Here is a 15,345-nt window from a genome sequence, read left to right as displayed (position 1 = left end):
CTGATATTTGATATGCAAATTAGCCACGTGCGACTGTTAAGAGGTATTAAGAGCTCAAATGCGCACAAAATCTCTTTCCTCAGTTAAGAGAGGACATGGAGGGTGAAAACCTAATAGCCACTAAGAGTTCATTACATATAGGACAGTTCTCATGTCGGCCTATAGCCTAAGTCTATCTTGTTTTTTTTTTTCCTCAGGGCTACTTCAAAGTCTACATCCTTTATTTAGTGTATATTGCCCTTGTTTGGCCATCAGAATTTATGTCTCTCTAACTCACTATAAAAATCAATTGAACAGACCTAGATTAAACATTAGCTAGGCTAAACATATATGACAAGGGCTACTTTGGCCTTTTTTCCACATGGACAAAGAAAACAGGCCTACAGAGTGAAGTTATTGTGCACATAAGGATGGATGTGTGTTTATTTTTGTCACAACAGCCTTAATGATAAAATGGATAAGCAAACTATATATAGACTCAGCACAGAAACCTTTAAGCTAATTGCACCGGCAAGAACACGAAACTATCTTCTGCCCTGGGTTTGATGTTGTATTTTAATTAAATGCATTTTTTTCTCTCTCTCTGTCTCTCTAATTATAGATATGTAGTTTATTCTGTAGCCTAAGTACTAGGTCTATGGATTAGACTGTAGCAGAAAGAAATTAGAAGAAAGTTATTTAGCTCATTATTGCACAAAATGCACGAAATGTACTGGCTTACCCTGGACGTTTAACCGTAGGATTTGTCTGATGTGATGACATGAGTGTGGTAAAATGATGGTAAATTGGGAGTTTTGTGTTGGTATCCGCCCCTCAGCTCTTCTATTGGCTGAGAGCTCCCAGCAGCTCAGATACAGCAATCCTATTGGTCACATTTAAAGTCAATCTAGATCAAACCAACGCCTATTGGTTGATGGAGCCAGTGCCTTTGTGGCTTTTCTTCTCAAACCAGTCAGACAAGAAAGGGACGCCCTGGCATACGTAGCGTAAGGTTATTGTCACTGTAAGATGTTTTTACCAAGAATATCCATGTATTTCGTTATTTGAGTTTCAGGAGCCCCGGGAGGCCTTACACTTGTGAGTATATTTTCCTGTTCTCCGTTTAAATATAACAGTCCTTAGTCAAAGCTGGAGTGTTGACAGTGTTGTTTGAACTGTGTGAAAGAATGACAAAACTTAAGGACTTATGGATCTTCAAGAAGTAAAATCAAAAGACAATGTACAGTTGTTTTGTGCGTAATAAGTGTGTAGTCCACAGTTCATGGGTTTCGTTACGCGACACCAGTAAAGTTGAAGTTATGTGGAGGCATCTAAAGTTGGTGCATAGCACGGCTAGCTTCTTCATCCATGCGTGGCTGTATTTGTGATCTATTATTGTGAACCCACACTGTACCAAAATATTTCGCAGACTATTCAGGAAGGCTTGTACAGACCGCTTGCATTTTTCACTTGACGAAAGCCTTCTTCCTATTGCTGAAAGCCCTTTCTGATTAGCTAGGCGGCTAACCACTACCAGCGCTCTCTCGTCCACTGCCATAAGGCAAACTAGTTCCTTTGTGGTCTATCTAATGTTTTTTTTAACTTACACATGCAGTTACTATATCCCACGTGTTACCTACTCTGAAAGAGCTGTAAACAACACGCCTATCTGTGGCATGGTGAGGCAAAGTCATGGAGGTGTAGTTACAGGGCTTATTGTGTTATTGATCAGCTGTCGATGAGCTCCACAAGCAGATTACTGAGGCCAGAGGTAAGCACAGCCCTGCTCACCCCAACCCATATACTCATTTTAGAAGTGCATGCTACTGCAATAGGTCTACTTTATATATATATATATATATATATATATATATATATATATATATATATATATATATATATATATATATATATATATATATATAATAAAAATTAAAAAAAGATACATTTGTCAGTTTAGTTTAAGACGGACACTCAGACACGCATTGAAACTTTCTAACACTTTCAGTTTATGTGATGGTGACATTAACTGGACATGCTGCTGACACACTGACCCCTTTGAGTATTTGCACAACCTGTTTTTCTCTGCCACAATGGACTTTGATATGTGTTGTGTGTCCTAGTTGGGGGGTACATTATCTTGATCACCTCCAGATAAACATGGTCAGTTTACTGTTGCAGGTTGCATGACACTGATTGATGGCTACTTTGATTTCACTTGGATTTGCCCTCACAATATTTAGGTACATTGTTTAGATACAAAATTGGGGTGATTTCTTCTTTACGTGTAGCTTTTGAGTAACAGCAATTGGGTAACAAAATGCTGTTTTTAAGTATTCCTATCAGCTATGCACAGCTATTACGATTTATGTTGAAATTGTATGTAAATTCAAAGTTAAGTGTGTTTTGAAAATGACATTTGGGAGAAATGCGCATACTGCACAGATGGTCTACTGCAGTGGAGGTGTTCCCAGAGGTGGGCCTCCTAATGCAGTGTGTCTTTGCCCCTCACACACTCGCACACAGTGCAGTGTCCTGGGCAACAGGGCCAGTGGTGCAGCTATGCTAGCCCTGGTAAACAGCTCTGGCCCACGGGCCTAAGCCTCTTCCTCCTGCTGCCATTGAGTTGCTCTGTTGATATTCCACTGGTGAACCGACTGAGCTCAGGATGGACACTTTGACCTGAATACTCACTCACCCACGATGGTCCACTGTAGACTCTACTATAAATATGGAAACAATACTGTATTGTTTATCATTGCAGCATTTTGATATTTTAAACTTAGGCTGTATAATTTAAACCTACATGATGGTAGGTTGCCATTCTATGCCATCAGCCCCTCGGACATTCTACAATGACTCAAGCCCACACTCCTCAGAGGCCAAATGCCCAAGGACAGAGCAACTAAATAATAGTTTGAGCAAGGATCAAACCACTGACCTTTGGGGTTGGTGGGAGAATGCTCTAACTACTGAGCCTCTGCCACCCTGGATGTAAGGGGAAATAATTCAAAGCACAACCTTTTGCTTAAACTTTGATACACAAAACCAAAATCCAATCCTGTAATTCAGCAAAGCGGGGCATTTGTGGTATATCATGTTCCATGACTGATTTCCGTGCACACAATCTTGCTATAAGGTTTTCTAACGCCAACAGAAGTAATAAAAAAGTACATTTTATGAGTATAGTGACATAACTGCACTGGCATTAATGCCTTATCTATTCTGGCTTTCTACATTGCTGATGGAAGGAATGTATGATGTGCATAGTTAGTATTTGGATAATTTATGCCTTGGCCTTGAAAATAACTAGTTCAAAATAATGAACAACTAATGAGGCACTGCAGTAATTGTAGACACAATGCTTCTAAATCTAAACAGTTCTGGCTGAAATGAACAGCCGAATGAGTGGCTCTCTCTAAGGTCCAGAGTGCAGTGGTCCTCTGTGAATGGGCCTCTGAAGTGTTGCTTGTGCTGCTGTTTGTCCAGTCAGGTGTGTTGTTGTTGGCTGTAGCTGTGGGGGATGCAGAGCCCCCCTCACCTCCTGACTGCCTGTGCCTGGGTCAGCAGTCTCTGTCGCTGTAAGTCACATGACACCGGCATGAAGCCCCCAAATTCCTCTCTTCTCTCTGTGCCCTAACATCCCTCCTACAGCCCAGCGCCTGTGTCCTGTGTGCCTGCAGCGTTATGTATAATCATCCATCCTGTGTTAATTATTTGATTCTTAGAAGGTGCAATTCCTGGTGCTTATCTTATAATGTCATAAGGCTTTTAAAACAATAATGTCAATATATTACAAAATTTCTATTACTGCAGTTACCACAATTGTAATGTAATGGATAAGTGACTTGCACTATCTCTGAAATTAGGTGTACATATGCTATATTTATACAACATTACAAAAAGCTTTAGGCTATGCTCCAGATGAGCAGAACTACATTTTTTTTAGCAACAAGAGCATCAAGAATATTTGTGTCTAAATAAATTTGTGTCTGTGCCATCTTGAGTTGCTATGTTTTTGCCATGTCGATACTCTGCATGCTGTGAGTGCGACTGCGCCTGCATGCCTCGCCGTGCTCTTTTGTTCCTCACTCACAACACAAGAAAAGCTCTTTGTGATCTGTGAGGCGCACACACTCAGTCACTTCAGCCCAAAAGCACATGTCAGCAAGTTTGACTGATTTACGTGCACACAAACAAAGGCCATGCTTGTGCTGCTGATGCAGCGCTTCCCTCATCAGAGCAATGTTGTCTCAATCCATGGATGTTTACTGCACTTTGATGGACCCCTGCTTTGCAGATGTTGTGACTTGTCTATTGTGGCTGAATGAAAAACATACATTATAAAAGGTTGGTCTTAGTTATAATAGCTTAAGTTTTTCTCCTCAAGTCAAGCTCCAGTCTCATATGTAGTGACATTTAGCATGGATTTAGTATGATGCAGACGGCTTTGAGAGACTTTAGATTGGAGAACATAAACTAAGCCTACTGTATGGAATGTAAAGATGATGTTTTCCCTCTGTTGTAGATAACTAATGATGTTTTTTGTTTTTGAAGTTGGAGAGATTGATCCAAGCGACTCCCTGGAGGTGCCAAACAAAGACGCCATGTCAGTGAGTGTTCATGAGAACCGAAAGTCCCGGACTAGTACGGGGTCCATGAACATCTCACTGTTCCACAAGGCTTCACACCCCGACAGCGTTCTGACCCACCTGAACTCCATGAGAAAACAGTGCATGTTCACAGATGTGACGTTGTGGGCAGGGGACCGCTCCTTCCCTTGTCATAGGTATCTATACTAACACTAAAATAGAAATAATCTAACTCATAAATCTACTGTTCAGTTAAACCATGAATGTTTAAGTATTTATATAAAGTCTTCTTGGCACAAAATATGAATGCAAATGTGAATTATTTAATGTTGTTTGCAAATTGTATTGTCTGTTTATTAATTATTAGTGCACTTGCTATAAAATATGCCTGAAATCAAGTGTCTGTGCTTTCTAACCTCTAAATAATTCACTTCTAAAACTGTGTGTTAACATTGGCTGCTTGCTTCTCACTTTGTTTCCTGTCTGAGTGATGGTTGTAAGTTTGCTTGTAACAGTTGATTTTTGTGTCCCACAGAGCAGTGTTAGCAGCTTGCAGCCGCTATTTTGAAGCCATGTTCAGTGGAGGGCTTCGGGAAAGTCTGGACAGTGATGTGAATTTCAGAGACAGTATTCACCCAGAGGTAAAATGCCCACAACTCAGGAAATGTTTCAGAATATTTTTTACATTTAATCTGGTGCTGAACGGTTTCTCCTGCCTTTCACACTGCTGACAGTCATATGTCCTACCACATACAGATCCAGGCTACTGTGACATGTGTTGCTATTAATAGAAAAAATGGTCATGGCATTAAAAACTAGGTGAATCATTAAGGATGGAAGGCTGTAAATATGCTGTGGCAAATATAAAAACGTATATTTATTAACTGACTGAATGCTTGAATACTTCAATGCATGTTGTTTTAAACACAACACACTCTAAATTCTAAACCTTTATTTTGACTCCTCCAAAGCACTGTTTTGATGAGCAGTATTTCAGGCTTGTAGTCCAAAAATGTGGTACTCTGCTAACAACTCTTCTCAATCAATGGGGTTGTAATGACATTCAGGGTGTAGGGGGTACTTGCTCAAAATTGGGAGTAAAGTGGGAAAACCTGGAACTAAACCTGGGCTAGACCAGGACAAAAGGACGACAGCAAGACAAATCTAACATAGGACTAAAATGGGCTCAAACCAGGACCAAATCAGAGTGGGAACTCACCCTCAGTTTTGCAGTTGTTAATTTTTTTGCATACCATGTTGGATTTTTAAGATGGTATTCTCTTAGGTTTTGGAGCTCTTGCTGGACTTTGCCTATTCTTCTCGAGTCATAATTAATGAGGAAAATGCTGAATCATTGTTGGAGGCTGGAGACATGCTACAGTTTCATGATATCCGCGACGCTGCAGCAGAGTTTTTAGAGAAGAACCTGCATTCGTCCAATTGTCTGGGGATGATGTTGTTATCGGATGCCCATCAGTGCAAAAGGCTATACGAGTTATCATGGAGAATGTGCCTGGTTCACTATGAGACGGTAGGTATGGCTAATTTGACCCATTAACTTTAACTGTACATTTTGTAGACTTTGGTGCATTTCTTGTGCTTTGCCCACAGACCAAAGTGGATTTATTGTTAAAATATTAATTGGACAGTTTAGAGGTTGCTTTATTTATCCAGGCTTCTATACTAACATGAGTATATTGGCTTATGATTGGCTTCTGACTGAAATTGGTATGTTGTGAGCAAGACATGGTTTAAAACTTCAACATTCAATGCAAATTAATGAAACTATACACAGAGCTAATTTGCTCCAATGCCTTGTATTCTTTCTAACCCAATAATGTATGTGTGTTAGCTTGGCAAGACTTGCATTGCATAATTGTGTTTCCACTAGCAAAAGTGAAAGTATTTGCCCCAAGTCTCTCTCAGAAGCTAACTTGGCAATGAATAACAATGAAATGGACGGTGTGGTTTTAGGAATTCCTCATCTCATCTGCTGATTGCACTGACTTCTGGCTCTGCTTTCACTTTAAACTGATTAAATCAATATAAGTTTCAGCATGACATCATAATGCAGATAAAACAGCTGAAGAAGCACTTTTTATGTTTCAGTATTGTAGCCAGGAGCTAGGCAGACATATTGGTGTTGTCTTTGTGTCCCAGCTGTATTTGACACTAATAAAAGTGTAATGTGTTCATTTAGGTCCGAGAGTCTGAGGACTTCTACAGTCTGTCCAAAGACAAACTCTTAGAGCTGATACTGAGTGATGAGCTGGAGATTGAGGATGAACAGGTGAGGCCTCTGATAATTATACACACATATTTTTGTCTTACACGGTTTGTAAAAAATGCTTATTAACATAAACAAGTATACTGTAGTTTAAGAAACTAAAATATTATGTAAGAGGTAGGTTGTGAAGGGATAATTTTTCAGCAAACCACCAGACATAAAACCGCACACAAGGGCTGCAATATGAAACCGTCACCATGGTTATACCACAATATACACAATATGAGAAAATGTAACCACCATGGGTCAATTACTGAAGAAAAGTGCTTGATAGACTAAAACATTGTGGGCATATCTCTCTGTCTCAGAGTATAACCATGTAAGTGGTATGAGTGGGGCCAATAGTATGTAATTACAGTGCAAAACCAAATCTCTTTTTTTGTAACCAGTGCCCCCTTTACGAGACCAGAGTTGTTCTTTCTGCTTTGTTTGCCACCGAACACAATCTGGTGTTGGTGTTTCTGTTCAAATGTTAATATTTTAAGCCATGGGGCCCTCCTGAGATAGCTCTCATATTTTTAAGTAATGTTTGAATTGACATATATTGAATTTTCCATAGTAATGGTTCGAATATATGGGTAAACAATATTGGACATAATTTGGCAAATTATACTAATCATAATGGGCAAACATATGCCTTGCTGCAGGTGGTGTTTAACTCTGTGATGCGGTGGGTACGCTATGACCTGGAGGGGCGACGGCACTACCTCCCCGAGCTGCTCCGAGGTATCAGACTGGCCCTGCTGCCCTCTGAGTGTCTGCTGGAGGCAGTGGCCTGTGAGGAGCTGGTCATGGCAGACAAGAGGAGCAGGTCAGACACAAATTGTGTTTTTTCACTCTAAAAAGAGGTAGCCCTGCCCTGGAAAACACTTCAAACAGTACTTCAACTTTATCAAACCACTATCCAATCTAAAACACACATACAAATGAGTGACCTAGAAAGTGCCACTCCATCAAAACTCTTAAATTCGATTATCCTTTGATTGGTCTCAAATTCAACAAAACAGAACATGGAAGACACCCTTCTTAATAGATTTACATTACATTACAAGATTACAGTTTTCATATTTTTCATATTTGGTCTCAGTCTTATAATTAGCACGTAGTTAAAATCAATTACAAATTAGCTTGCCAAGTCCTCTCCCACATTTGATACATGTGGTGTATCTATTTACTGTTGAACCATAAAATATTCATAACTAATATTGACTTCCATAATACACAAACACAAACCATTTTGGAATGACCATGTAATGTCTGGCTGTCGTTAAAGATGCCGTTTAGCTGAACCTAAAATCAAGCCACTCCAGGAGAAGCTCAAATATACACAGTTTTAATATTTGTCTATATGCAGACACAGTACCACTGCCAAAAGCTGCATGACTCATCTATTTAGCATTAGACATATTTAATTTGTCGACATATCTTTGTGTAAACGCTGCCAAAATGGAGAAGGACTCCTGGTTAGCACCCAACTGCTCTGAAATTAAAGTAGCACTTAAATGAGATGTGTGTCAATTGATGAAGATCTAGGCCAAGCTTTAATAAGAAGATTAAACCAAAATCTGAAGATTTCTTCAATAATAATTTTTCTCTCTCATGCAGATCCATCGTAGAAGAGGCCATGCAGTGTAAAAAAGAATACTTCAAAATGATGGAGTAGTGACAAGTCCATGTGCACGGCCACGCAAGGCAGGACACACGCTGCTGATACTGGGAGGACAGACCTTTATGTGTGACAAAATATATCAGGTATCATTCATTATTGTGGCCAGAAATGTTAAGTGTACATAAGAATGGTGAGTTAAATAATTTGCACTGTAGTTTCAAAGTATTGGTCTAATGTCTAATGGTATTATTACCAGACATTAGACAAATCTGACGGTGGTAGCTTCAGACTTTGAGGTTAGATGTGAAGAGGATGATTAGGATTAAGAGTGATAAGATACTACTAGTGTTTTCGCAATATTGACATTCTGCTATTTTGATACAATAAGGTTCTATACTTGAAACCAACTTCAGTACTTATTAAGAAAAGGCTACATTACAATCACTACACTGTGATCACTAAATAATTTTAATTTATTTAATATTATCATGTGTTCAGGAAAGATCCAAAATTGACATTTTTTTCACAAATATCAAAACTTGTTCAAATAAGTCAATTAGTTTTGATAGTAGTTTTAGTATCAATTATTATCTGGTTATTGGCTTTTTTATAACCCAGTTGCATAGGCACACATGCACGTAGTACGGTATGTGAAAACCATTATCTCTGTCTAGAATTGCTATTCTTTATTATTTTAAGGTTGATCACAAAGCCAAGGAGATCATACCGAAAGCAGACCTGCCTAGTCCCAGGAAGGAGTTCAGCGCCTGTGCCATCGGCTGTAAAGTTTATGTGACAGGTGGAAGAGGCTCTGAGAACGGAGTGTCCAAAGATGTGTGGATTTATGACACTGTTCATGAGGAGTGGTCAAAAGGGGCACCCATGTTAATAGCCAGGTGCTGCAGAAAGTCATAAAAATATAAATCTGGTCAATTGGGTGTAGATTCATTTGTTAACCAGTTGCGTTTTTGTTCAGATTTGGACATGGTTCCGCTGAGTTGGAGAACAGTCTCTATGTTGTAGGAGGACACACTGCAATAGCGGGTGTATTTCCTGCTTCTCCATCTGTCTCATTAAAACAGGTAGGGAACAAAATCATGCAAAGGCTTTAAAGGACAGTCACACTGTTTGTCTTGAATAATTATATCTCAAATTGTGATTAGTTTTTTATCTGTCACTGCATTTAAAATTATGTCTTATTAGTGCTATCAGTGCTGTTGTCATTGTGTTAATTGTCCAGGTTGAAAGATATGACCCTCTCAGTAATAAATGGACAATGATGGCTCCACTAAGAGATGGAGTGAGTAATGCAGCTGTAGTCAGTGCCAAACTTAAGCTGTTTGTGTTCGGCGGAACTACAATTCACAGAGACAAGGCATCCAAGGTGTGTACAGTTCTTCTTCTGACACTGCACATTAACACCTAACTACCAACCATTATTCTTATCATTATTTATTAGTCTTTATTTATGCAGGTCCAGTGCTACGACCCGGTAGGTAACCGTTGGACCATAGCTGCTGAATGCCCTCAGCCCTGGCGCTACACTGCAGCTGCAGTTTTGGGGAGTCAGATTTTCATCATGGGAGGAGACACTGAATTCACTGCTGCCTCTGCATATCGTTTTGACTGTGACACAAACCAGTGGACTCGAGTGGGCGACATGACGTCCAAACGCATGAGCTGCCACGCTGTAGCCTCTGGAAATAAACTGTATGTGGTCGGAGGGTATTTTGGGACGCAGAGGTGTAAAACTTTGGACTGTTATGATCCCACTTCAGATAGTTGGAACTCCATTACAACTGTGCCTTATTCACTCATCCCAACTGCCTTCGTCAGCACATGGAAACACCTACCTGCCTAAAGGTGAAGGCTACTGGTATAGTGTTCAGGTAAGCCAGTGTATTGAATTTTAGTTTTACCTATAGCAGAGGTGTCAAACACATTTTCACCGAAGGCCACATCAACAGAATGGCTACCGTCAAAGGGCCAGATGTAAAATAAATGTAACTACTTTTTAAAATTGTTAATTAACTGTTCCTGTATTTATTACTTCTTCAAGTTACAAATATTACATATGCATTTGCAAATATGTAAATAATATGGCTGTGTAACTGCGTGTCTCCTGATAAAATGACATTTTAAGACCATCATACCTTTTAATTTACCCTGTCGAGGGCCACATAAAATGATGTGGAGGGCCGCATTTAGCCCGCACGCCTTGTGTTTGACACATGTGACCTATAGGGTTAAAATTCTCCTCAGAATAAATTCTAGCTCTTGAGACCAATACTTTCAGATTGACGGTGACTTCTGGATGATAGCTAAATGTGTCTCAAAAACTTTTAATCTTTTGAATACCTTTTCCCTTTATAGTTCCTCATTGTTTCTTTGACTGCAAGGAGGCACTCACATCTATTGAGCTTGCCGTTTAGTTTTCATCAAATCAAAACCTAGTTGCAGCCAGACCCACAAAATTGCAGCAGGAGAGCTGCAGCTGTAAAAATACAAACAAAGATTGCACTGAATTTAAGCAGATTCACAGTAAAAAAAAAAAAATGTCACTGAGGGATATTTCAATGTACTGAAATATTTGTTAAACAGTTTCTCTATATGGCTCATATACATACTGGTATTTAAAGCTATATTCAAATGGGTTGTACGATCTCTCTACGCAATCTCAGGGCATCCTATACATGATACTACTTTAAAAATCGCTTCTCACCTCCATAACCTTGCATCGACATTGGCTAAAAAAACCCTCACTTCATTTTTTTTTTTTCAGCTTCTCAAAATGTCTGTGTGTGCCTCTGTTGATCCTAGAGAAAGTCTACAGGCTGCTGCAGTGGGAGCCTGAATATAAATATCCTTGCTCATATCCATCCTCTCCTCCAAGCCGCCCCCACTCTTTCAAAAATTGATGTTGTGAAACAGGATTCCCTTCTGCCACTCTTATCATATCTCATATAGCTGTGTGCATCCTTGTGCCTTTGTAATAGGACGTACATCCAGCCAGTGTACATGAAGTCCTTTTGTTGTCTTTAAACATCATAAGCCTGGATTAATTTCCTCTAAAAGTGCGCGATATGAGCCTGTGCTAATGGCGGGTGTTGATATGAGTGTAGTGCACTCAGCAACAGTAGAGGCAGGATCCCCAGAGCCTGCAGCAAGCCAGCCTAATTGCACATTGACTGCTTGTAATAGGCAGCGTTTTGTTTTTATTTATTTCATATCAGGACATGAATTATGGGCCCAATTAGGCATTAATGTTGTTTGTAATTCCTCCATAAAAAACATGATAGCTTAGTGATAGTTGAATGGCAGAAATTGTGAAAGGAGCACATTTCATTCAGATAATGGGTGCTTGCAGATCGGACCTTTAGATCTGTCCATTGAATTTGTGTGTCTGAAATGTGTATGGAATATGTATTGCTTTACAACAATGGCAAATTGTATTTCCATGCAGCTCAAGCCTATTTAGTGTGGCTTTTCAGTTGAAACCATAATGAACTTTTGATCAGTAGAATCCAACTAAACTGAGATAAGAGGGGCTTTTATTGGTTCCCCCAATGGGGAAATGCTGGTGTTGTAACTCAAAGTTCAAGAGCAGCAAGAAAACACATTTTACATATCCAACTAGAATATTAGAAATGGAGTTAAGATACAATAACACATATGCCAACCTAAATGCCAGCCTTAAGATGTGCATAACTAAGTTGAGGTTCATTACATTCTTTTTGGTTTCTTGATGTACTTAATACTTTTAAGTACTTTTACAATTTCATTGAAAGACATATGTTTTTGTTGCTGCCTAATAAAGTATAGTTCGTTACTACAGCGAGCACCATGATATTTTCTCACAAAGCATCTTGGCCTTGGCATGAAACATTTCAAGATATAGCTCTTTCTGTTGTTGTTAATGCATGACTAGATTAAACGCTTGTTGTGAGTAAGCTAAGCCTCAAGACATGCACTATGGCTGCAGGACATGAAAAGGAAATAAATTCAAACATTTTTATTACACTTTTAATTTGATCATTTATTCATGTTAGTAGTGCTCTAGGGTTGAAGTGTTCCATACCATTTTTGAAAGAGAGTCTTATATAAACATGAGTTGGTGTGTGAGGTCTTGTGTGTGCATGTGTGTGTATGTGTGTGAAGGGATTAGGGGGTTATATCAAAAAGCCAGCTAATAACTTGTCAGGATTATTTTACAGACGAAGAGAGAATCCCATGAAAACTGAGTGTCACGCATAGGGGATCTGAAGGAGGCAGAGGCTTAGCCGACCAGGAATTAAGAAGAGGAAAAACACGACCCAATATGCATCTTGGAAATGAAACATACTGGATTTATAATAGTTTGAAATACGGTACACATTTTACAGTGTCAAGTTGAAGTGAATCTCTGCGTGCATGATGTTATATTAGCCTTGCCTACCATTCCTTGTCACTCATGTCATTTTAGAGCAAACTTGTTTAATTTGTGTGTGCTGCCAACTGTGGATAAACTCTGCCTCTGCATTTTAAGAGGCCTGTGGCATCATACGCTTCTCAAAAATGATAATACTTGCCCTATTTAAACTCAAAGCAAGAAAGAAGTGTGAGAAGTTTCAAGTGCCAAAATTTTTGTTATAAATCATTTGAGCAGCTTTTCTGGGTCTTCAGTGCTTAGCCTCAAAAGTGGTCCACATTAAAAAGAACTGTAGTGAGTCTGGCCTGTCAAAATAAATACTATATTGACTTATTGCTCAAAAAATTGATGAGCAATATTAATGATATTTATTCCATGGGGAACTCTAATGTTAAATTAAAAACTAATCTGGATTAGCTGTTCTGTGAATATAAGAAAGGATTTTAAATTAAATGTGTGGGTGTCTGTTTTTTGTTTTTTTAATCTACTTTTCCTACGTATTCTTGAAGAGCACCTGATTTTGTATACTACACTGTTTTTCTGAATAACAGTTTAATTTATTTATTACATTTTTCTATTGATTCTGTTTTGTCTCTTTATAGATTCCAGTGGCCATCATAGAACGACAAAACCAGTGAGAGAACTGTAAGGTGTTGATAATTTGCCAATGGACCACTGTTAAAACAAGTATTCATCAACTGCTGCATACCTGTTTTTCTTCAGACTGTGGGTCTTGAGGCCAAAGACACACAAACACTATGCTTCCTAAATAACGTGATTCTCGTCACAAATGTTTTGATAGAATTGACTGAAAATTTGATGGACTCTTTTAGGTGGATATTTTATTTTTTGACTTAATTTCCCACTTCTGTGTCATTCCAACTCTGAAGACATAAGCTCTAATTTAAGATAAAATTGTACATTGTATTTTATTAAACGGCAAGCAAGGTACAAAATGCATTAATATCCCTTTTCAACATGAGGAGAAAATTTTATTAATTCTGAGGCTGCTTTTTCAGAACTCTCCATATTGCACAAAGAGGAAAATGTAACAATAGCATGTGCGCTTTCATCTGGTGCCAGTGCGACTTTTGTTGTCTGGTATTATCCACTTTTTAAAGGCACAAACACATTTCAGTTAGTTTCAGAAGGTCCGCTGTTTACAAGTCTTTTTAGGTAAAAAGATACATTTCAGTGGTAAAAGGTTTTAAGGTTAGTGCTGTGCTCCTAGTGTTTTTGAATGCCTAAAGGCAAATTCACACTGATGGCTACAATATATTTCTACTGTCTGTGGTACATAGTATTGTATTGGCTGTTGATGATGGTTTTACATTCAAATGACATGGAATGTTTCATTTTAGTATTGATGAATGTGTCTTGTCCCAGCTGGTCTTCAAATGGTTTTGACAAGCCATGAATTTGCTTTCTTCCAGAACGTTATATATCTTATTACTTTTTATAAAAATGTGCCTGGAACACATTGAGCTATGTTGCCAACTAACAAAACTATCCTGCAAAAAAAGTGAGATATCTTGAACCCTAAACAGGATTTATTACTATCAAACCATTACTGTTTGATACATACTACCCTACAGTCTGTAGATTAGGTGATACACATACAGAAGTACTATGTATTATTGTTTATCATGATTTTCTACAATAATGGCCAAAATTGAAGTTAACTGGTTTACCTATTATTCTCTGCATTTAACCTGTCCCAAAGCTTACACAGGAACTAACACATTGCTAAAGGAAGGCATGCGCTTAGTCTTGTGCACAGATACTGACAAATGCACAAAACTGCACATATTGCCCTTTTGTAACAGAACAAGCATGTCTTAAACAATATGCTACAATTTACTGCTGGAACTTTTGTGACAAGCACAGAGTGTTATGAAATATCCATCACTACAAACAACTAATGCATTTTGGAGCCACTTCAAAAATAGGACAAAATATGCACTTTTCAAATGAGCAGTGCGGGAGAATACGAGAGACGGTGCAGGACACACCACCATCACCTCTGTAATGCTGTACAGTATTTGGTGTTTGTTTGGTGCGTTTGTTGTCTTTCTGTGAAGAGACCTCATAATGTTGTGGTCCATCTGGGTTTGACTGCTGCACAAGATGAAGGTTTGATCTTTGTAAAGTTTTCTGAAGGAACATGTTTTGAATGGACTGTACTTTTCTTATCTGCAGATCTAAAGAAAGATCTTTGTAGAAATGTGTCATACGGTTTATACTCGTGAATAAACATTGACTCACTTTTCTAATTCTCTTGTGAGTTTGATTATTAACACTACTGACTACCATATCAGTTAAAGTGGTAATAGAATAAGGAGAATAAGGATTTAAGTCATCGTGCCACAAAGCAATAAGAATCGATAGCAGGATGTTGACAATACATTGTACACTGGAATACTTAAACTTATCAAAGTGACCTGAATGGATTGTGCATCAAAATGTGTAC

The 15,345-nt window shown here is 38.6% G+C and overlaps 1 protein-coding gene across 1 annotated transcript; it reads left to right on the top strand.

Annotated features, from left to right (window-relative positions):
• Nucleotides 1-940: 940 nt before the first annotated feature.
• On the top strand, nucleotides 941-15,148 carry LOC117372410 (kelch-like protein 25). The gene is given in 13 exon segments (XM_055222608.1): nucleotides 941-1,077; nucleotides 4,537-4,768; nucleotides 5,107-5,212; nucleotides 5,857-6,102; nucleotides 6,772-6,861; nucleotides 7,506-7,669; nucleotides 8,464-8,492; nucleotides 8,495-8,610; nucleotides 9,167-9,363; nucleotides 9,444-9,549; nucleotides 9,708-9,851; nucleotides 9,942-10,356; nucleotides 13,478-15,148. Coding segments are annotated over 11 exon segments (1,767 nt in total). The 5' UTR covers nucleotides 941-1,077; nucleotides 4,537-4,586; the 3' UTR covers nucleotides 10,329-10,356; nucleotides 13,478-15,148.
• Nucleotides 15,149-15,345: the final 197 nt, after the last annotated feature.

Source organism: Periophthalmus magnuspinnatus, chromosome 6 (genome assembly GCF_009829125.3).
Source record: "Periophthalmus magnuspinnatus isolate fPerMag1 chromosome 6, fPerMag1.2.pri, whole genome shotgun sequence".
Taxonomy (NCBI): Eukaryota; Metazoa; Chordata; class Actinopteri; order Gobiiformes; family Gobiidae; genus Periophthalmus; species Periophthalmus magnuspinnatus.
This window is presented reverse-complemented; position numbering and strand designations above follow the sequence as displayed.